Source organism: Triturus cristatus, chromosome 8, assembly GCF_964204655.1.
Source record: "Triturus cristatus chromosome 8, aTriCri1.1, whole genome shotgun sequence".
NCBI classification, from domain to species: Eukaryota; Metazoa; Chordata; class Amphibia; order Caudata; family Salamandridae; genus Triturus; species Triturus cristatus.
In genome coordinates, this window is record NC_140591.1 from 1,565,978,609 (window position 1) to 1,566,002,326 (window position 23,718).

At 40.0% G+C, this 23,718-nt stretch overlaps 1 protein-coding gene across 1 annotated transcript; it reads left to right on the plus strand.

Annotated features, from left to right (window-relative positions):
- Positions 1–8,884: 8,884 nt before the first annotated feature.
- On the plus strand, positions 8,885–9,826 carry LOC146806170 (olfactory receptor 51G2-like). The gene has a single exon (XM_085623880.1). The coding sequence runs from the start codon at positions 8,885–8,887 to the stop codon at positions 9,824–9,826; it is 942 nt and encodes a 313-aa protein (XP_085480006.1).
- The last annotated feature ends 13,892 nt before the right edge of the window (positions 9,827–23,718 follow it).

Here is a 23,718-nt window from a genome sequence, read left to right on the forward strand (position 1 = left end):
GTCAGATCTGCCCCCCCTCCAAGAGAGAGGGCACCAGAACCAGCATGAGCTGCACAGGCAAATACCTAGGGTACCAAACTCCCTGCAGTAAGCAAAGCCCATGAGAGACCCGTCTAGACTCTAATGACACTGACACCAAGCAGCCATCCAAAGATGTCAGCACCACAGAGACCCACTTCTAAAGTGGCCCAGATGTCATGATTTTCCACCCTCAACTGACAAAGACCGACAACCGCATGGCCCTTCGACACACAGAATCAAGCAGACCTTTTCATTCTCTACCGAGTGCCTCCACCTGGTTACCGACAATCCGGCTCTGCCCCCTTGTCCCCAGGACTATTGTGACCCAAGTCCCCCATTGGGAGCTTCCAGACTTGCCCCCTACTGCAGTCTGTTTCTATGTGACTTCTTAATGGCATAGCGCACACAGCCACCAACTCGGCCAACACCTCTGCACCCGGACTGCCCAGGGCAGGTAATGAGTAACTGTTGGTGGTACCTTGGACCATGGCCCCCTACAACCCTAAGTCCCAGAAGAGAACCCCAAAAACTATTCCAAATAACTGAATGGAAAATATGCCTTTTCTTCTACAGAGAAGCATTGCTGCATAGAGACACGTTTAAATTAACTATTTACTTACCTGTAAAAAGTCATATATTTTTTTAAAGTACACACATGATAACAAAGTTATTGGTACAATTCAACTTATTCTTCTAAATTGGTCTTGGATTTATTCTTGAGTGTGTGTCTCATTTATTGTCTCTGTGAGTATAGCAAATGCTTAGCACTACCTTTTGATACGCTTAACTGCTCACCCACATTACCATAAAAGAGAGCATTTGGGTTTTCATTTGTACACCTCTCTAAACCAGCTGGGGTTTGACTGGACTCTTTACAGTGTACTTCCTTTTGGTCCACTCTATAAATAACCAGCTTCCTACAACACTTTACATACTTGAATGCCTACACCAATCCATGTGTGGTGATCATTTTTATCTAAAGACACTGGGCTACGCATCCCTTGTAGGGCTGGGCACACACTGAGTGAGGTACATAAACTGCAATGTATACATGCTCTTGAGTCTTTATGAGGGGCATTCTTCTATACAACTAGTCTCACTCATTTTTCAGTCCAGATCCTCATCCTTTCTCTTAAGGCCCTCTTGGAATACACTTCTTACTTAAAACTATTATATCCTTACATTGTGCCTCGTATGCGACTGCCTAACATCCGAGAGTACCTGACAGTATATCCCAGTCTTTGCTCTCTCCGTGACTAGTGCAGCTTTTCTCCAAGTTAACTTCCAGATTATATATTTATAGGAACCAGTTGCAATTACTACTTACAATCATACTTTTGTAAATTAATTCCAGCCAAACTTTCATAATAGCCACATTCTAAAGTGCCTATAATGTAAGTAAAAATTAATAAAGTGCATTGTTTCAATAAATAGTGATGGAGATCCACTTCATTCAGTACGAACTCAACCTCCAAAATCTTATTCCCCCATTACTCCAACTCACAATAAATGGAGAGGAGTCCTTCTAAACTTTCAACAAGCGTCTTCCTTTCCCTACACATTTTGCATGCACCAAGTCCCTAAAGTATGAATTATTAATTTTAGGGCCATGTAAATCTTCCACATGTTGCTCCTGAGTTAAATTCACCTTATGCTCTTGTATTCATTTACTTTGTATGTTCCAAAACTCATCCTGAAAATTGGACCCTCCTGAGCTTAACCACTTTACCATTGTCTCTGTTTAATATTCCCTCCCAAAAATTGAAAAACTACGTGAACTATTTCCTTGGTTGATTGAATTTGTAAATGCTGGTATTTCATCAAAATGGATATAATCGCAAGATATATCAATCTATTTTGCACCAAGAGCAGCTTTCCAGGAAATAAAAACTTAATTAGCAATCAAGTTCCTTACTTTTCCCAGATTCAAATTCTTTAGTCTCGCAGCCATACCTAATAATTTCGCAGATCCCAAATGTTTGACAGACGGTTTATGCATGAATGCTGGGGTTTCCAAGCCATTGAAATAGTTGTTTCTGTTTAGCTCTACAAGTCAGAAGTGTACAATATCTTATCCTTTTTTGCGTTATTTTCTTTGTGGAGATTAGGATCTAGACAAAATATAGATCCTTTGCACATGGTCAAAAGAAAGACATTGAAAGTCTTGCATTTGGCCACATCAACATACCTAATACTGTTTATTAAATGGCCGCAAAATAATACACTCTCCTGTCTGGGTGGGCTAAACCTCTTTGTTGAGTAGGTAGCTTCAACTTCTTCATACTAAATCTTGGACTGCTCTTTTTCCAAAGAAAAACACTAATCAGTTATTTCAGCAGCTGAAATAAATTATTATATAATACACAGAGAATTGATGTAAAGAACAAATTTAGCAGAGGCACAATATGCATTTCAACTTATGCCACACTACTGAATATAGATATCGGTACCCTCCCCCATGGATCCAACATATTCTGAATCTTAGCAAGCAAGTCAGGGTTGTTTAAGGCATAAAGATCTTCGAACCTTTTGGAGACACTTACACCCAAATTCCTAACTGACTTATGCTGATAAATATTTTGCAAATATTGTTGTAGAGCTGTTGTATCTATATTGAAAAGAAGAATATCAGTTTTGGAGATGTTGACTTGATAGCCAGTAAACCATGAAATTATTAAAACAATCTGAAACAGTTCTTGAAACATCATCCCCCAGGTGCCAGATATAGCACAAGGTCATCCACATATAGGTTTAAGTTTAGATATCCCAGAAACAACCCCTTTCACAGCCCCACTCTGGCTTAGAAAGCAGGCCTGGAGCTCAATAAGTAACGCAAAAAGAATTGGTGACAAAGGGCAGCCCTGCCTTGTGCCCCTGGAAATCTGAAAGGAATGCAAAAAGCAAATGACCCTCAATTATAGCCACTATTGACCTTGCGAGCTGATTTGTAAATTCCATTACCTCCATTACCTGAAACTGAGAATTCCAGCTTACAAGATCAAAAGCTTTCTCAGCACCTATAAAAAAGACTGCTGAAGGAATGCTACTTAAGATGAAATAGTAATTGGCTTCAGTTACATAATGTATGATATAAAAGAATTGGTGCCCTAAATAAACCCAGTGTGATCTTTCCTAATTAAAAAATAAAAGGCATAACCTCTGAAACCCTAGCACCTAATATTTTCATTACGATCTTATAATCTGTGTTTAGCAGTGTTATGAGATTAAATTAGTTTATGTCTTCCAGATATTTGTCTTTCTTGAGAAAGCAAGTGAGGAGGCCTTTATTCAAATAAGTGGGAACAGGGACACCCATCAACATAGCTTTAAACAGGGCCATCATGACCCCTGTTTGTTGTGAGATATGGATCTGGTTCAGCTGTGATGAAAACGTATCTTCTCCTGCAGTCTTCATCTCTGTTTTTATTATTGTGTTATATGGTGAACAAGATTTTGTGCATCTTCACTAGACAACTTCGGGAGGCAAATATGATCCAGGAAGCCCAAAATATCCTTTGTACCTAGGGGTTGGCCAGCTGTGTAGATTGTTGGAAAAATACTGATGAAATCCTTCCTCAAATAAAGAAGCCTCTTCAAGCAAAGTGCTTGTTGATGGATCCCAGATTTTATCTATGACATCTTTAGCTTGACATGCTCAAACCCATCATGTTAACATTCTCCCACTTACTTCTCCTTCCTCATATAATTGTTGTTTATAGGTTCTGATATTTATGAGTTGCTTCTCCTTAAAAAAACAGTAGCTTTTGCTTTACTAACTTTCTCTCCTCAAAATATAGAGGGTTAGCTACATGGGATAGATTTACCAAAGCCAGATAAAGATTCTCAGAGAGTTTCCTAAATTTCAGTTTTGCTAACTCATTAGAATGGGTTTGAAAAGCAATAATCCCTCCTCTCATAGTTACTTCAAATGCTTCCCAGATATTTTCTGAAGAAGAAGAGTGTTGATTTTCCTTTAAAAAACTACTTAGCCTGCACCTTCATTTGTTTGATAAAAGATTCTTCAGTTAGTAATGCCCTATTTAAAGGTAAGAGTTTGGGCAGGGCAGCTTTGTTGGCGAGGCTCACATCTAAACAGATAGCAGTGTGTTTTAGTAAAGATTTGATATAATATAAAAGGCAAAAGTTTGAATATTCTTCAAAGTGAGAAAGTAGTCTGTCCGTGAAGCTGAGTAATAATGAGGAAAAAAAGTATACTGCCTTGCCATCAGATTGGATTTTACCAAGGGTCAAACAAGCTATGCTCCTCTATAATCCTCCGCATTGCTCATGCCATATTGGCTTTGCAATATGGGATAGCTCCGATACTTATATTGGCATTTGTGTTTTTAACAAAATAAAAATAACCACCTATCATTATATTCTTGGAGTGATTGGCAAACTTCAGAACCAATTCATATAATGGCTGAGCTTCATTTTGGGATAGAGCCATAAAAGGAAACTAAGGAATACCTTTCCCTATTGATATGAATTTCTGCCACCGCCCATCTAGCAGATCCATCAGATGCCACCTGCCCCACCTGACCCTCAAACCTCCTGCTGACAAGCACCACAACATCTCTGAGAGATGCTGATGCAGAGGAATAACATAATAATTGGAAAGGAGACTAATTAATTGTAGATATTTTGGATTTCTTAATATGTGCGTCCTGAAGTAAGACCATAGATGCCTTCTGCTCAGCAAGGCAGTCCATAACTTCCCATCGCTTCTGAGGATTATTCAATCCATTGACATTTACAGAAACTACCCTACAGTTCCATCAGGGAATCTAATTAGACATATTCAGTTTCTAAAATCGAAAACTTATGGAAAATTCCCACCAACCACCCCATCCATTTTCCCTGCTTAATTAATCTGGTTTAGCCTATCACTGCAAGAAACCTGTTCTTTCCACTGAAAATTCTCCCCCTGGCCCTTCTTAGGAACTAAAATAGCCCCACATTCCTCAAGCCCACAGACCTGTGCTATTACTACATCCAAACCATCACCCATCCACTCCCCTGTGCCCCAAACTCCTCCGTCGTGACCCTGTCACCCTGTCACAAAGTCGCACCTTCCCTGCATATGGTGCACTGCATGCACCTTGCCCTGGAACTTGGTGGCCTTGATACTAAGCCGGGCATGTATTGTAATTATTTTTTTCTGCACAAAGTATAGTTTCAGCAAACAATTTTAAGCAATAACCCATCAGTTTTCCTTACTCAGAATTTCTTGCAAGTAGTTTTGTGTTGTCTGATTATCATTAAACATCCTAAATTCTTCCTTTAAAAAGTTCTGAGTCTGGCCAGTTGTAAAATCTTTGCTTGACCACTGGTAGATTTAAATAAAGGTAGCATTTACCGAAATTCCCTTTGCTGCTTTGAGGTCTCGTTTTACATGTCAGGGAAAACCTTTGTAGCAAACTTGTCTCTGATTTTAATACCTCTGTGTTTTATAGCACTGTTCAACACATTTTTCCATATCCTATTGTCCCCAAAAGTCACAGACACTTTGCAGCAGCAGGATATATTAGGTTACTCTTGAAATGACATTTGATGTGCATAAGATATCATCAGGTCCTCCAATTTTCCCATCAGAGATGAGTGTGAATCAAGTCATCCATGTATCAATAGTCATATCGACTTTCCCCTCCTCCCTTTCAGGTATACAATCAAACCTAAGGTTAGACATCCTTGAGTAATTTTCTTCATCCTCAAATTGTTGTTTCACAGAGGCAAGTTTCTTTTGTGGGCTGGAGTTCCTTTTAGCCAGCTCGCTTTGGGTATCTTCAAGATCCAAGATTCTAGCAGTCATTTCTTTCAGTTGTGTCCCCAAACTCTCAATTCTCTTGTCAATTTCTACCATTGTTATACCCAAAGTATGCACTAGAGTGTTTTGGCAGGTTTTGACCTCCTGTACTTCAGCTAGGATAGACATTAATAATGACTCAATCAGATTTTCTGCTGAGCGGTTCTTAATACCTTTTTTAACCAACTTTGTCCTCGAGGAGAGATTCTTCGAGGGGGCATTACCCTCTGCCACGTTTCTGATTTGAAACTAATGGCCATGCTATCAAGGAACGGCGATAACATTATCGCAGCTTTAGCGGCAGGAATCTGCCGCTATAGTGGCGATAATGGGCTTGATAATATGCCCTTGTGAATTCCCATAGAAGCCAAGGTTCTGATGTGAACCTGGGCTTCTATGGGAATTCACAAGGGCATATTATCAAGCCCATTATCTCAGCTTTAGTGGCAGTTTCCTGCTGCTAAAGCAGCGATAATGTTATCGCCCTTCCTTGATAATTTGGCCCTAAGTGCTGCTCTATCCGCATTTAAAGGCATTTGAGATAGACCATGATCTCTTAGCTGGTTAGCTTGTTGAGCCCCAACCGCTGAGCTTCTCCTCCAATACTTCACATAAAATAGAACTCAAAATAACAGTCCTAGAACATAGGTCATACTTAGGGCTCAGTACTGCTCCAGTACTTCTCAGAGGCAGACCTTGTCTCTCAGTTAGATTTTTAAATGACCCTCCTGCAGGTCTGCAGGTGGCTGTCTTCAACGTCCACCAACACTGTAGGCAACCTATTAATCTCATCCCAGAAGCTTCTCCTAAGTGTTCAGATGGTGGTCATATGGTATTTTGCACAGTTGGATGATATTTGGGACCTCGTGTCCTGATGAATTTGCATGTAATTTTTGTTTGGCAATGAAACATGTTGATCGTTCTCAAAAATGTTGTTTAAACATGTTATAATGTTTTTAATCATGGCATATGGTAAAATATATTCGACATGCCTTTTTGAACTCATGTTTAAAGTTTTTTATGAGAGGAAGCTATTATCCCCTTCTCCTTTTTTGAGGGCCTGCAGGAGGAGGATGCACCCTTGAGACGCTGAGCATTAGTTATACACACTGAGCATCAAAATTAACATTCATTGTGCTTGTTCCTCCTGCCAATATAAGAAAGTGCTGATGATGATACAGCGAGCTGGTTGGTAAGTAAGTTAAAAATCCCACCATGACACAAGGTCTGCCTCTGAGTTGTACCAGAACAGTACTGAGCCCTAAGTATGAAGTTTGTTACAGGGCTTGTATTTTGAGTGCTCTTCTTAGAGAAGTACTTGTCTGAATGGCATAAATCGCTTTTTTGTTGTGATTGATTTTGAGTGGAGAACACCGATGTGTCTTCTTATCCCTCTCCAGCTCATGTTTTCTATGAGAATTGGTGATTGTGAAAGCTTTGCCTTTCTTATTAAAGACCAGAAAAACCTTTTCCGCCCCTGTCACTATTTGGTTTGCCTGAGGGAGGGCAAGAATAGAGATTGTTGCAATTGGAAAAGCTATGCCTTTTTCATTACAGCCAAGACCTATCACCCCCCCAATACAGCCCTGGAATCTTTATTGTAGCCTTTGTCTCAGACACCTTCATGTCTCCCCCTTCCATTCTACTTTCCAGTGCTTCTTTTGGGGGCAGCTTTCTTGAATTTGGTTCTGCAGGACCAACCACTCAGTCATTTTTTACCCGGAGAAAGTCCTCCTTCTTGGCAAGCCCACATATTCTTTAAAACTAAAGGTGCTAGGTCCTAGCTCATCTAGGAAGGCTCAGGGAGAACTAGGCCTGAAGGAAAAGAGAAGATTTCTAATGTTTCCATGTGGTTGAATTCAACTTCAACTTCAAGGCTGTTTTCTCCTTTTGTTTTATGAAGGCTTAACTTACTTATGGCCAGGGTTGAAAAAGTACTTTTTTTGGTTGCCAAACCATTTTCTTTTCTTTAATCTGAAAGTGTATACTTTTCCACAGAAAGTCACTGAATTGGTCCATGGCTTATGTCTCAGCATACTCAAGAGCTCAGGAAGAATGGAATGAATGCATTAAATGCATTTGAAGGGAGCCTTGCCTTTGCCTTACCTGCGGTACTGCAAACACGTCTCCCAGCTCCCTGGCGGCCCGCTCCTGTTTCCACTAAGGTATACTGTGCAAGTGCTTCACACACTTCAAAATACTCTGCATCTCTCAGGGTGTCTTCTTCTGAACTCATCTCAATCAATGCCGAGAGATCAAGGATACCAGCTCCTGTTGGTTGCTACTCCTGATCCGTCCTAGGCTTGCCCACTACCTCTGTCCTCCCTTTGAGAATTCTGCTTACGGTTTCCCAGCTTTGTTGCCCATGGCTCTATTCATCTCCCCTGATTGCACAAACCACCGACTACAAGCTGCGGGATGTCAACTTGGCAAGAGGGTGAGAGTGTCTGGCCAATGCACAGGTCACAAAACTAGACCGAGCATAGCAGGCCAGCTTCCCAGAAATGTCAAAGAAGTAAAGTTACTCAAAAGTGTAAGAGTAACATTACCTATGTACATTTACTCATGTGTAAAGTTACCTTTTTGAATCGCCCCCACAACATTACTTAAGCAGACATCTGATGATGAAGATTCATTTTCACGTTAGGTATGAAAATGAATTGCAATATGAGGATTTTGGGTTGGAGGAATCCTACTGGTTTATTATTGGGCTGCAAAATCCTGCCATTGATTAGATACTACTTGGAATGACAATATGATGAATGTAAAGGTGAAATACAATTTACTGGAACTTTTCTTTGCTCTTTTTATGTTTTCTAAAGGAAATAATTTACAAAAATTACTAATCAAACAGAAATAGAAGCATTAGCTCTGTAGGTTGGCATTAATGGTATCTTATGCAGTGGTTGTTTGGCTGTTCCAGCACTAAACCTACATGGCATGGCTTGATGTAAAGAACAATTTTCATATAGATTGAATGTAATTGTTTACTGATTAAAAATAAACATTGATTTGACTAAATGTATATATTTTAAACCACAGATCCAACAGTGCATCATGTCAACTGTTAATTCCAGTGACATCAATCATCTATGGCTCAGACTGGCGGGATTTCCTGGGGCAGATGCTGCAAACCATATAAACCTCTGGTTGTCTCTTGCTCTATGTTTTTTGTATCTTCTCTCCATTTTGGGAAACGGGCTCATTTTGTTCATCATAAAAGTAGACAACCAGCTCAGAGAGCCCATGTACATTTTTCTTTCCATGCTTGCAATAAATGATCTTTGCTTGACTCTCGCTACATTATCCACAACGCTCAACGTGTTCTTATTTGACTCCAGGACAATCCATTTCTTTGCCTGCTTGACTCAGCTCTTCTTTATACACATGCTCTGTGCCATGGAATCTTCCATTTTGGTGGCCATGGCCTTCGACCGCTATGTAGCCATATGTAACCCTCTGAGATATGCCTCAATATTGCATCCAAAAATTTCCAAGATGGGACTGGCGGTTCTGATAAGATGCTTTTGCCTTCATTTCCCTGTACCATTTTTGTTGAAAATTCTTCCATACTGTGATAAACATGCTCTTTCATATGCCTTCTGCTACCAAACTGATGTCATGAAGTTAGCATGCGCGGATCCTACCATTACTAGTACATACAGCTTGGCTGTGGTACTCAGCACATATCCTGTTGATGCAGTGCTTATTCTGCTCTCATATGGGCTCATAATGAAGGCTGTTCTTAGCAAAGCAGGGCAAGCAGAACGCTTGAAGGCACTGAACACCTGTGTGAGCCACGTCTGTGTTGTTCTACTGTTTTACATCCCACTGATCACTTTGTCGTTAGTCAGCAGGTATGCACAGACGGATTCAATTCTTGCACGATTCCTGTTGGGAGGCATTTTGCTTGTAGTACCACCAGCTCTGAACCCAATGATCTACAGCATAAAAACCAAACAGATCCGAACCTCCATCCGCACAAAGTTTGGGGCATGAAACGCGAAATTTTAAATTCCTTCCATGGCCAAGTACATCATCTTGAAACATCTTCCCCTTGTATTATTTTGCCTTGGTATGTCAAGGTTTATTGCTCTCAGCAGGGTGTTGTATATGCATCTACAAGCAGATGAATATATCAATAGCAACAATGATCCGGCATAAAAGTACAATTGATTTATATAGCCACTTGGAAGGCCAGAGATTGTGAATTCATTATTAAATGTGACTCCTTCTATCACTGGCTGAATTACTAATTTTAATCAGGAAATGCAGATGATTTGTGTTTCAGCAGAGAAACTTGTCAGGTATATCCAGTAATTTCTTTTTAAGAAATTCAAAAGAAACAGAGAGACAGAGAAATGAAGAGTGATACAAAACTATATATAGAGAGGAAGAGACAGATAGGAAGGGAGAAAGAGAAAAAACAGAGTGAGGGATATGAAGGAAATAAAAGAGGAGATATGCATAAAATGAGTTGAAAAGGGAAGAAAAGAGTTTGGAAGCGAGGGATAGAAGACGATACATAGTGATAAGCGCATACAAAGAAGAAGGGTATAGAGGGCAAAGAGAAGGAAAGGTGCAAGAAAGAAAGTGATACTGAGAAAGAGGGCAAGCAAGATAAAGCTGGAGAGAGAGAGGAAATGATCAATGAAAAAGATATTGAGAGGCTGTCAGGCGATAGTAAGAGATGGAAAGAATCATGCTAATGGACATGAAAACTTGCATGTGAGGAAAAAATAACAAGTGAAACATGGATGATGACAGAGAGAAAGAGGGACTTGCAAGAGGAAGTGGGAAAGAAAAAAAGGTGAGAAAGGAAAAGCTAGAGAGATGCTAATTTACTTTGTATGAATAATGTGAATTGTGCTAAGGTATTATTAATTAGAATTAATTTGCATCATTCAAGGAAGAAAAAGAGTTTGCAGAGACATAGCAATTGACAGAATATTCATTCATTTTTTGAGACTTGGAAGTAAACAGTTAGCTTTCTGCAAAGACTAACTATGAGAATGGAAGAAAGGGGCCAGAGAGTTTGAGGGAGTAAAGGTAGAGTGTTGCTGGGGTGGATGAAACACTTAATTAAGTAAATCGTCAATAGTGATCCTACATCTCAATGAAGTAGTGCCAAATCTGCATCCTTTTAGTGTATGTGTCTTTTTGTTTTGGAATAGAAACTACTGTAAATCACAACACAATAAAGTGGTTAGACTATGGTATGAAGCAAAATAACAAAATCAGGTTTCCCCAGGGCTAGCAGTGCTCTTAGACTATCGGATAGTTATTTTACTATCAGCTCTTCCTGGCTCCAATCAGACTGCTTCCTTTCTGGCACAACTGGCTGCTTAGCCACATGATGTTTTGCCTTAATTCAGAGGATCCAACAACAAGTAAGAAGTTTGTGGAGGGTCTACGGATGAGGATGGTAGTGATTTATGAAAATCTCTATTCATGAAATAAACATCTAAAATCAACGGAAAAAAATAACTTCAGATAATAATGCTAGTTCCAGCCTATTGTCCATTAACCAGTTGGATATGTGTATATAAAGAATCTTCTGTTTATAAAGTCCAGATACTAAACCTATCAGTGATGATGTAACTATTTTCAGAATACCAAACAAAATTACTTCAGCGAAGGTGAGGTACTTAGTAGAGAAACAAGATGCTTTGCCATAATGAGCATTTCAGGTGGTTTACCATGTACCTCTATTTACCGATGGTAGTGGCTGGGAGCATCATACCATCTCAAAAAGACCCCTATTGGCTTTAGAGGTTTGAGTGATTATCTGCTCTGGTATGCAATGAAGTAGTAGATTTGATTTACTTTTATAGAAATTTGCATTTTTTTACTTAAATCCTGATATTGTCATGAGTTAATACATTAGGGATTCATCAAAAGTTGTTAAGTTGATTGAGGTAAACCTTGATTGAAATAATAAGTGCTGCTAAAGTATCTATGTGTGAAAGGGGGTAACTGTGAACTAATGAAGCATATAGAATTACATTTCAATTGCAAATCTATACGAAAGCTCAGTGAGTAAAAGCAAAAAATAAAACACATTGGTACATTAATATTACGTATGCACACCTAAAGGAAACGTGCTAAATTAGATTAATGGGATCACTGTCATATCAAAAATGTTAAAGTACTACGAGAACCGCCGCATTTGTAATGGAAATACAAAACTGTCAACCAGAAGGGTTGTTAATTATTGAATTAGTGGATTGAAGTCATACAGACTAAAACCAACTGGAATGTACTACATTTACACAGCGGCAGCGGTGAGGGACAGTAATATTGTGGCACTTTTTATGTGTGAGAACAGTGGTCTTTCATCATTAAAAGGACTGCAGTGATTAGAGACTATGAGAACTCTAAAATAATGAAAACAAAGTGTTTTGTATCTGGATGGAAAGTCAGGAATTAACACACTGACATGGCAGCCAACAACACTGGGATTTGGACTTTGAATGGCAGTCTTTTTTTGATGGTTTGCATGGTCTTCCATGTCTAAAGTGCTGGTGGCTTTGTCTCATGGAAATCATGAAAACAATCTATGGTGCGATCTGATAAAAAGCTAAAAATAAATAATCATGAAAAGAAGAACGTCTTAACACAAAATGGATTTGTTGATCAAGCTCTGAGCTGACCAAAGTAGAGTATCACTTATTCCGATAATGAAGAAAAGTATTGATCATACAACATTGACAGAGTACACCTTAAGGGGCATGTGGAGAAGTGTGGCTCAATGATTAGAGCGGCAGACCCTGATGCAGAGGTCTAGCCCGGGACCAGGGTTCAATTCCCTGCCTTGGTGGGTCTTGGGCTCAAAAATTCCACGGACCTGATAATTCTCACCTCGGTGCCATTCCAAACATGGAGTCCCACTCTGCAACTCTGGGCAATAGCTTGCTTAATCTCCACAACGGCCCCCACAACGCTAAGGATGCCTGGCCTCCACTTTGGGGGTGCCCAGGAGTGGACGCCTCACAGGGAAAGCCAGGATGGCTTCCACAGCGGTATTTGTACAAGCGCCTTGAGACCCTTGCGGGTGAGTAGTGCGCTATACAAGTATCAATTTACATTTTACAATTTATTATCATGTCCATGGCCCCCAGGATCTTTTATTAGGTCCTGTATTGTCATGATATTGTCCTCTTTGGCTGCTCTGCAGTCTTGAGCTTTAAACATTGTATCTGAGACTTTCTTTTGCTGTTTTGAGGTCTACAACCACCATTGAGTATTTCTGGTGTTTGGATCAATAATTCATTTTTGTGCACTTACTGTCATTATTGCTTAAGCCTTCTTGTGGCAATTTCAGAATGTAAATCTGTTGGAAGGTGGATTATTCGTGGGAATAGGTATGCATCTACCACTAGCAATGAGGCCACCAACACACTATAAGGCTCAGGCAAGTCCTCAATAAATTATTCACTAGATCAACACTTGGTAGCTGGCGACGAGCAGGCAAGCTTAACTTAGGAGACAGGTGTGTAAAGCATTTTAAAACACTAATACACTAAATAGGTAAGACACAATACACAATACTAATCCTACACCAATCTATTACAATTGGAAATATTGTTATCATTGCAATGACACCAAAATGGCAAAAATTAAATGTAGAGAACTGAAAATTTGAATTTTTAAAGAATAAACACTTTCTAGTGCTTAAAAATAAATACTACCAAATTGGGACATCTGATCGCACTTGACAAAGTCAAAGTTTGAGGCCGACTATGATGGACCCTGGTCGAATGTGCTCCAGCGGAAATGGGCAAATTTACATATCCTCCCTGCATCTTAGACCCGTCATCACACTTACTCATTCACACACGCATTCATTGGTGGGGCCCATAACACCAACGCTCATACGTCTCACTCGAATCTGCACCCAGGAGGAAAGAAGCGCTGGACATGTGGGGTACCTTGTAAACAGAGTATCGTTCCCGAGCAAAACACCATTAAACATTCACAGATAAACCATATCAGGTCAATGCAATAAAATTTCCATATCCAGGGTGTACTCAGGTGAATTTTCTTCTTTTTATTTTCTTGTTTTCTTTTTTATCTTTATCAGAAGTGTGCAAGGAATTTCACAACAATTAAGTTGGTATAAATGACATCGCCAAATGTAGCCAATAGCCGACACGCGTTTCGTCTTGGGAAGATTCACCCACTGACTTCCTCAGGGCAAACACTAAATCTCTGGAGACAGTTTCACCACATTCCAGGTAAAACCTGTGTGTGGTCCCATATAGTATGGGTCTAAAAAGCATATGAATTGTACGTATTCTTCAACATTCTGATCACTTCCATAAAAGCATATCTCAATCGGACTTGTAGTATGATTTCAGAGAAGTATAGGTAAAGTCAGATCAGGAAAGGAGAATTTTCCCTTCATCGTCTTGGGTTCCGGCATCCAGGTGGGGTAACTTGTTACCTATTGGAGGAAAATCTTTACATTATATACATCATATACATTAGTACCTATAGAATTCTAACTTTAACATCAAGGCACTCCACCACTTGGTCGATGGACCAATTAGTTGGACTGGTTGATGGTGATTTAGAACCAGCTAAAACACATTTAAAGCTTTGGAACCTTTCGATTAATCAATACCTTATTGAAAGAATCACAGACTCATTTAGTTAATCAATGCTTGGTTTATCTAATTAATTCACTTAATTGGCATAGTCAGAGTTTTAATCAAATCAGAATTTCCAGTGAATATCTTTGGCACAAATTTCCATGCAATTATATTTGCCTAAAAGTTTGACACCGGTGACCATTTCCAGAAACCCCGTCAGCCCTGCATAAATCAAAATCCCTTCTGGTAAAATCGTCCACTCAAACACAGGTTAAAACCCAAATAAGTCCGGGAAACGTTTGTTTGCTCAGCACAATACAGTCCCACAGGTAGTCAAGGGACCAGGCAATCGAGCTATAAAATCGAACTCCACACCAACAGTCACCAATGGAGAAAATGGTACCAACTTTTTACACTGCTAAATACCCCTTCTTTTATATCTTTCTACCTCTACTTCTAGACCAAATATGCAACAATTTTAAAGGCAGAAGTGTCCTGAACTTGCAAGACGTGGTGACTTTCCCAAGAGTTTTTGCTTCCCATGGGTCGGAGTATAACATCTCCCAAACATTTTAATTTTTCCTCAGCTTCTCAAGCGAAAGTTCCGAAGTAACAACATGTAGACCTCCGGATATAGGTCTCTATTGTTTTCCAGTCATTCACACTGTCTGGGTCTTGGAAATCCTCCACGTTCATATCCTTGACAAGGAACACGTAGTCTTGCAGTTAGAGGTCACCTGGAGATCTTCAGAGCCATCCAAGTCTGCGCAATAGACATCGCGCTCAAATGACGGTGGCCAGTTCCGAACTCCATTTTGAATACTGCGGCCTAGTAGGCCTGAATGCCAACTTAAGCAAAAACAAACATAAAAGTAATTAATACACAGAAATGAAGATTCTAATGTTTAAACCCATACTAATCCCAATATATATTAGTATTGGCCTAGCTTATAGCAACATTTAGGGCAATAATACTCACCATTCCGCAATACCATGAGCACAAACCATCACAAAAGCAACATAAATCATGCAATCCTCTATTACAACCCATACTACAATTAGTTTGCGTATCACCATTTATCATTAGACTTATTAGCCATGCAATTAGCATTTTAGTCCCACGTGTCTCTTGTGTTTATCAAGGTGTAAAGGTTGATTAGTAATAACACTCCAAACAGTTAATATAGATTAATATTTAGAATGATTACGTAATTAGTACTTTCATGCAAAAAAGAGAAGGTATACAACATTTTGTTTTACCTGCTCCACCAATCCCCCCTTTGGTGATTTCTTAACATCAGCACAAATTCGACTAAATTTCACAATTTTTTATGGAAATGATTTCTCAGTTCTCTTACTTAGTTAGGTTACATCATGGTTTCCCCCATTTCATCCTCTCTTGTTTTCTTATACATACTTTCTTTCCATTCTTCCAGTTCTATATCTTCTTTCATCTCCTTTCCCTTTCTTTTTGCAACTTCCCTTTTTATTTTGTGTTGTAATTTTCTTCTTTTGATGCATACACATCCTAATCTCAGAATCAATATTTGTATTATTACACAAGTCACTGGCATCAAAATTTTACCTACAAAAGAACTACCTAATTTTGGAAAGAAACCTTTTATAGTAGAAAATCCTTTACCAAGCCTTTCCCAAACACTTTCAACCTCCAATGGAACAATTTCTTCATGCAATTCAGTTATATTCGTAATATATTTCTTTAAATGTTTGCTCTCGTCAGGAATGTAAGTACAACAGTGTTGCACCTTCAGCATTCCACAGACTCCTCCCTCTTTTGCCAAAATAATATCAAGGGCAAGTCGATTTTGTATGATCATGGCCCTCATAGCAACCATTTCAGTATTTACGAGTAAGAACCCTCCAGCAGTGCTTGTCGATAAGCGATCCACTATTGTTGACAATTTTCTAATCTTATGTGCATTCAGAGATACTCCAACGGCTGGTATCAGTGCTTCAAAAATATCCCCTACAATTTCTGACCAACTTTCCCCCCTTCTACGTTTTAGTTGTCTTACTATTTCATACAAACCGTCCTCTCCCCTTCCCACATGAAATATTTTTCGGAAGACCAGGCCTAGGTAGCATGTACCATACCAATGGACCGGTAACCGATAATAAGCCCTGTTTCCACAGATGAAATATAGTCCAGGGAATACCGGATCTTTTCCTCCTTTAAATCCCCATCCTCCCATGATTCTATATACATCATGGCACTCACTTGCACCTATATAATAGTCATCATAAACAGTTTTATTTCTTCTAATGCACAATTTCCCTCTCTGAGGCCAATCCAAAGCCATAGCAGGACTGGTTTCTCCCTTCAAATGATTTTCTTTTTCAACATCCCAGACTGTTGTCTCATTCTTTCCCTCAGGTACCTTTCTTTGCATCTTAATTCTTCTAAAGTTAATTCTCTAGTTTCTAAGAAATATTCACCCAAAGTTTTACCAGGTTTTATCCTATTTAGTTCAGGGACTATGGGGACCTGTGCAAAAACATTATCTACATCCGAGTAATAATATTCTATTTTCCCTGTTTTATAGAAGAAACTTGCTAATACACTACATGTTATTCCATATGTCACAGGAAGGTGATGATAGGTAACACCTTCTGACACCGATGCAGGTAACTGCATACAAACATAGCAATCCCTAACGTCCATAGTCTTTTCATATTCATACAATAACTTTGAAAAAACGTTATTAGAAAAATCAGTTATAGATCTATCCTTCGGTAAGTCAGTTCTATCTACCTGATTAGTCGCATGAGTACCATAAACCTCTTCTCTATTAGTCTTATTCTCAGTGTCGTTTTCTACCTTTTCAAATGTTACTCTAAAGGAAATCATTATAGCTAATATGATCCATAGAAGCATTAGTAATCCTGTACAACAACAACACACCTTGCACCATCTTCTGAGAAACCCACATGTAGGTTTTCTACCCTCTGTGTTTGCCATTTCGGAAATGATCAGTGTCTTTTGACTTAGCCTCTTTTGTACACAACTACATTTTTTGTCTTAACCCAAGGCTCTAAGCGCCTACTTGGTTCTTTTGGTTATGTGTCTCATCCGGTATTTCAATCTCTCTGAATCTCTTCTTTGTTTACATCAATCTGGCATTCGATCGTCTTTGTCCCTGTTTTCACAATCTTGGTTCAGAACTTCCTGATCATCCGTATCTTCTCTGATATTAGACAAGATAACTCTCAGGATTTCCGAATCTTCTTCTTCCTCAACCACTTCCGGTACAGTCACTTCTAGACTTTGTTGGCTGTCCGCTTCCTCTTGTATATCAGGAAGTGCCACATACGTCCATTCCGGTGACTTATACTTCTGGTTGGCTTTCTTGATTCACTTTTTTTCGTCACGGGTATCTGATTAGTGTTTTCTGATTTTTCTTGACTGTACACTTTATTCACTTGTTCAGCTTTCGATGAATTTACTCTCGTCAGTCGGTATCTCAATCGTTTTATTTTATTTGGCCAGATTTCCTCTTTCGACGGTTGTTTCAATCTATTTCCCTTCTCACTTCGCTCAGTTCTCCAAGCTCTCTTCCTCAACACTCGTCCTTCCTGGACCTCTCCTTCACTATCTTCGGATTCTGTATCAATGTGGCTTTTGTCTTCTTTTGATCTCTTCTTCAGGATCTCAGGTTCTCTATCTACAGTTTTCCCTCCTCGTGTTTCTTCCACGCAATCTTCCTGCTGACTAACTGTCCCTTCTTCTACCTGGATGTGTGTTTTCCCTACACCTCCTCAGGGGTCTTCCGCAACAATCTTACCCTCACTCTCTGTATCTAAGTCCTCACCTTCTAATTCTACAACCTCAGGTGGAATTTCTCTCGTGCTTGCATGTGGTGCTTCCTCGTCAAGAATCTCTTGGTCAGTTTCCTCAAGGTTTTCTTTTTTCTTTCCTTGTAGACCCACTTGTTCAGGCTCTGATTCGGAGCTAGTATCAGAAATTTCCAGTCGCCTCCTTAATGGTAAATTTTCTGGCTCTGCAACCTGTTTCAGCTCCAATTCTCCCCTTCTTGGAGATGGTCTTGTTCTTGTTTCTTCTGATTCTGACTCTAAACTGGTATCAGACTCTCCCAAATACTCTTCCTCAGGTCTGTTTATGGGAGTAGGGATTCGGAGAGTGTGACTAGCATGAATCCAATTCTTCAGTCCGGCACATTTTACAGGAGTCGTCGTGGTCAGAATCACTTGACGTGGTTTTCCCCACCGTGGGACCAGACAATTTCTCCTTCTATGCACTTTGATCCTCACCCAGTCTCCAGGACTCAAATCATGAGCTGGCTTCTTTTCAAGGGTGGTTGCACCCGATCCAACCTGATGAAACACAGAATGAACGGAATCAACCAACCCCTTGCAATAATCCAACACGAAGTCATCAGATATAGGCAGTAGTTTGTTGACAGGAATGAAAACATGTCTCATTGCTCTACCCATAACAATTTCATGGGGACTCAGGCCAGTATTCCTATCAGGAATCGATCTAATAGTCATGAGCACTAGAGGCAAGACATCAGGCCATTTTAAACCTGTGGCCAAACACATTGTTCCCAATTTGTTTTTAATGGTACCATTCACTTGTTCTACTACTCCAGAAGCCTCTGGACGATAGGCACAATGCAGTTTCTGTTGTACATTCAATGCTTCACAGATCAACTTGATCATTTTATTCTGAAAATGCTTTCCTCTATCTGATTCAATCGTCACTGGAAAACCAAACCTAGGAATGAATTCTCTCAATAGGAGTTTCGCTACTGTAACCCCATCACTTCTTCGGGTCGGGTACGCTTCCACCCAGCGCGAAAACAGACAAACAACTACTAGAACATACCTTAGCCGATTACATGGGGGCATTTCAATGAAATCAATCTGCATTCTGGTGAAAGGACCTCCCTCACGTCCTATGGTTCCCAAACTCACCACTGTTTTCCTTGCAGGATTTTATTGCTGGCATATAAGGCATCTCTGACAAAGGCTCTCAGCTACAAGCCGGAATTTTGCATTATACCAGGTTTGTTTGAAAAGTCTGATCATGGCATCCCTACCCATATGTGCTTGTCCATGGTACATCCGTGTCATAGTAGAGATCATGCTATCAGGCATTACTGGTCTTCCATCACGATAAACCCAAACTCTGTCTGTCTCACGTGGTGGGCATCCTGATTCTATCCACTGTTTCCTTTCCTCTTCTCCCGCCTCTTCCTGTAACTGTCTCACTTCCTCCCAGGTACTCACAATGTTAGTAAAGAGTAAGGGACATGAGTTACTTCCCTTTTCCCGATTCCGATTGACAGAATTTTGATTTCGCGCACAGTACTGCGCTATGTCATTTGTAAACTCATTACCCGCTGACACATAGTCAGTACCCCTGGAGTGGGCTGCGCATTTTACCACGGCGATTTGCTTAGGCAGCTGTAGCGCCTCAAGCAACTTGCCAACCACTTCAGCATTCCTTATAGGAGTTCCACTTGGCGTCAAGAACCCTCTTTGGGACCAAATTTGCCCAAAGTCATGCATCACTCCAAATCCATACTGACTATCAGTAATCACAATGACTCGCAGATTCTTTCCCAACTTGCATACTCTTGTTAATGCAAACAATTCAGCAACTTGAGCTGATCTTACTCCTTTCAGGAAAGACGCTTCCAATACAGCTGCTACAGTACATACTGCATACGCTGCACTCAAAATTCCTTCTTCCGTTCTCAGACATGTCCCATCCATAAACATCACATAGTCACTTTCTTTCAGAGACACATCTTTTATGTCGGGTCGGGGCTTGGTGCAAAAATCAAGCACTTCCAAACAATCGTGATCCATGTCATCCTTCACTTCCACATGCACAGCATCAGGTAACAATGTTGAGGGGTTTACATTCAGACACCTCACAAGGCTTACATTTGTAGCACCCAGAATGACTTTCTCATACTTAGACGGCTATGCGTCATGAACTGCGTACATCTCCTTGTTAAAAGGATCGCAACATTGTGGGGTACAAACACTCTCACAGGATATCCCATCACGATTCCTTCACTCTGTTCCAAACTCTTACAGGTAGCAGCCACTGCTTTCAGACAACCAGGCAACGCTACAGCTACAGGATCTAGTACAGCTGAAAAATATGCAATTGGTCGTCTCAGTTTTCCATGCTTTTGTACGAATACAAAAAGCGCACACCCATCTCTCTCGCTGCAATAGAGCTCACTCTCCTTTTCATAGTCAGGCATTCCTAGTGCCGGTGCTTCACACAAACTGTCTCTCAGTTGTCTAAATGCCTTAATCTCCTCTTTGTTCAGTTCTAGGGGATCTTTCACATCACTCTTTGTCAAGCGTGCCAGAGGTTTTGCAATCAGCGAGAAATTGCTGATCCACTGTTGACAATATCCCACCATCCCAAGAAACATTCTCACTTCTCTTTGAGTCATTGGTGCTCTCATTCCCTTGATTATTCTAATCCTGTCTGCAGTCACATTTCTGAGGCCTTTCTCAATCTTATGACCTAAATATTGTACCTCTTTCTTACAAAATTGTAATTTCGATGGGGATACCTTAAGTCCGCCATCCACCAAATGATTCAACAATGCAACGGTGTCCACCACACATGCCTCTCGCGTTTTCGATGCCCCCAACAGGTCATCAATGTACTGCACTAGAACTGAACGCATTTTTAAATCTTCCAAAGATTTCTTTAAAATGTGATTAAATATCGATGGACTCTCCATATACCCCTGTGGGATTCGGCACCATGCCAAAGTACGTTCGACGAACCGGACCACAAAAATCTTTTGGCTGTCAGGGTGCAATGGGATAGAAAAGAAAGCATGACACAAGACAATGACTGTGTACCATTCTGCATCGTGAGGAATCTGATAGAAGATCACTGAAGTATTTGGCACAATGGGACAACAAGGAACAACAATTTTATTCACCTTTCTCAAATCTTGCACTATGCTGAAAGTTCTTCAAACCCATGATTGGTGAATTACACGGACTGCTCATTATCTATCGCAAAATTCCCTGCTCAATCATTTTATTTATTACAGGAGTCACTCCTGCAATTATCTCTGGTGTCAATTTATACTGGGGAATATTCGGGTAGCTCACTCCTTCCTTTACTGTTATTTTCACAGGGTCTACTTTTTTCATCAATCCCATATCTCCTCCTGTGAAATCCCATACCGCAGGTCTCACTGTTTTCTTTAATTCCTGAGGCAGTTCTTCTGGGTCAAATACAGCAAATGCCTAAGTAATTTTGGGTTCCAGATTAGCCATTGTCATTCTATACAGTACCTCCTCATCAAAAGCTATGCCATCAGGGGTACAGAAAATCGTACAGTTCATCTTACACAACAAATCTCTCCCTAAGAAATTCACAGGGCTAGTATCGCATACAACAAATCGATGCATATCGGTGAATTTCCCTATTTTGACTTTTACAGGATCAAGTTTTTATCTGTCTATTAGAGACTCCGACTACTTGGATTGTGTAGCCCGAGAGAGGAAGAATTTTAATATCAGCTGATCTAACAGTTGACCGAGTAGCACCAGTATCTACCAGGAAAGTAATATTTTCATCATTTACCTTTCCATCCACAAAGGGTCCTGTCTGGTCTACTTCTAGAGTTGCGCCAAGTACGCACTCCCCTTCCTCTCTTGGTAATCGTGAATAACTCTCTTCTGGCTCACTGTCATCGCGCTGCAGCCAATACTGCAAAACAGCACTAGCATGCGGTAGCTTTGCTACCTGTTACTCGGTGTAGAATCCTGTCTCATTACTGTATCCCTGAGTATTTACGCTCTGTGGAAAAGGTGGCTTTGGCACCTGAAACTGTTGGGCAACAACCTGCTGCTGTCGCGGCGGTTGACAACTCACCTCATTCTGCACCTGTGGATTCAATGATGCATTATCGCCATTAGCACTCGGGGGCAATTTACACTCGGCTTTCCAATGCCCTAACTTTCCGCAATTATGACATGGCCATTTCTTTTTTGCTTCCTCTAAGCTAATTTGTCCCTTTCCTTTTCCAATATTAGGTTTTTGTCTCACTTGGCCCATTATTTTGCCTCGATTTCATCACTAAAATATTTTGCATGTCTCAAAACTTCATCTATCTTTTTATTTTGCCAATCCACTGTATGTTGTTTAATCATTTCGCTTACTTCAGGTCTCAAACCATAAAAAAATCGATATACAAAATGACTTAAATCCTTCTCACTCAATTTCTCATCACCACTGTATTGCTTAAATGCTAACAGCAACCTTTCATAATAGGCATGAACACATTCCTTAACTTCTTGGTGAGTTCTATCGATTTTTACCCAATCAGTTTCTTTTGGTACTTTATTTTTCAGAAAAGTAATTACCTGTTCATACTTTCTTATTACCTCTGGATCAGGGGCTCCCGTTTAAGGATCCCTAGGATATTCTTGTGTGGGCCAACCTACTGTAATTTTACATTCTGCCCATATATCTGCCGGTACAATTATATCAAAAAGACCATTCAAGTCAATCCACAATACTTTGGATAATTTAACAAACCTTTCTACTTGTCGATACCACTCCACAGGCTTTTCCCTTAGCCTTGGAAAATCATTGGTGAATGACAAAATGTCCTGTCTAGTCCAAGGAACATGTACATAACCTCCTCCTGGAATCTCCCTCAGAGGGCATTCCGTGACTACTGTCTCTTTTTCTCTTACCGGAAATGCCGAAATGGTCTTATCTGTCGTGTCGTCTCTTTTTCAAAACCACCTACTTTTCCATCTGTCTACATCACCCCATTTTCTTAACAAGGCAATCCTTTCTTTAATTTGAGTCAATCTACCTGCAGTATACAGATTTTCAATATCTTTTTCAGAGAAATTTACTCTATATGGTTTCTGCAATGATCTTATTTTCTCAAAGTCTATGCCCATTTCACTTGCTGTTTCTTCAAGTTTCTCATGCAAACTCCTCGCTCTCCAAGTTATACTTTTGCAAAGAAACATTAGCTCTTCATCCTGATATGCCTTTAATTTTTTGGTCGGAATAGTGCCTACTATTAATTCCTCCAATGTTATCTTTAATTTTGCCACAGCTAAAGGTTGAGGTTCTGTATCTTTTCGCTGTAAACTCCTTAACCAGTCGCTCAATTCATCAGAAGTGGGACCTTCAGGGATTGTTTCATTTCTCATTCATTCCGTATTTCTTTCTGGGGTCTCTGGTGCTGATTCAGGTGTCTTCAGCTTCTTACTTGCTGGACTTTGGTTCATCATCAAATT

Excerpts from the sequence above, each read along its gene's own strand:
- LOC146806170 (XM_085623880.1), top strand. The coding sequence starts at position 8,885 with ATGTCAACTGTTAATTCCAGTGACATCAATCATCTATGGCTCAGACTG.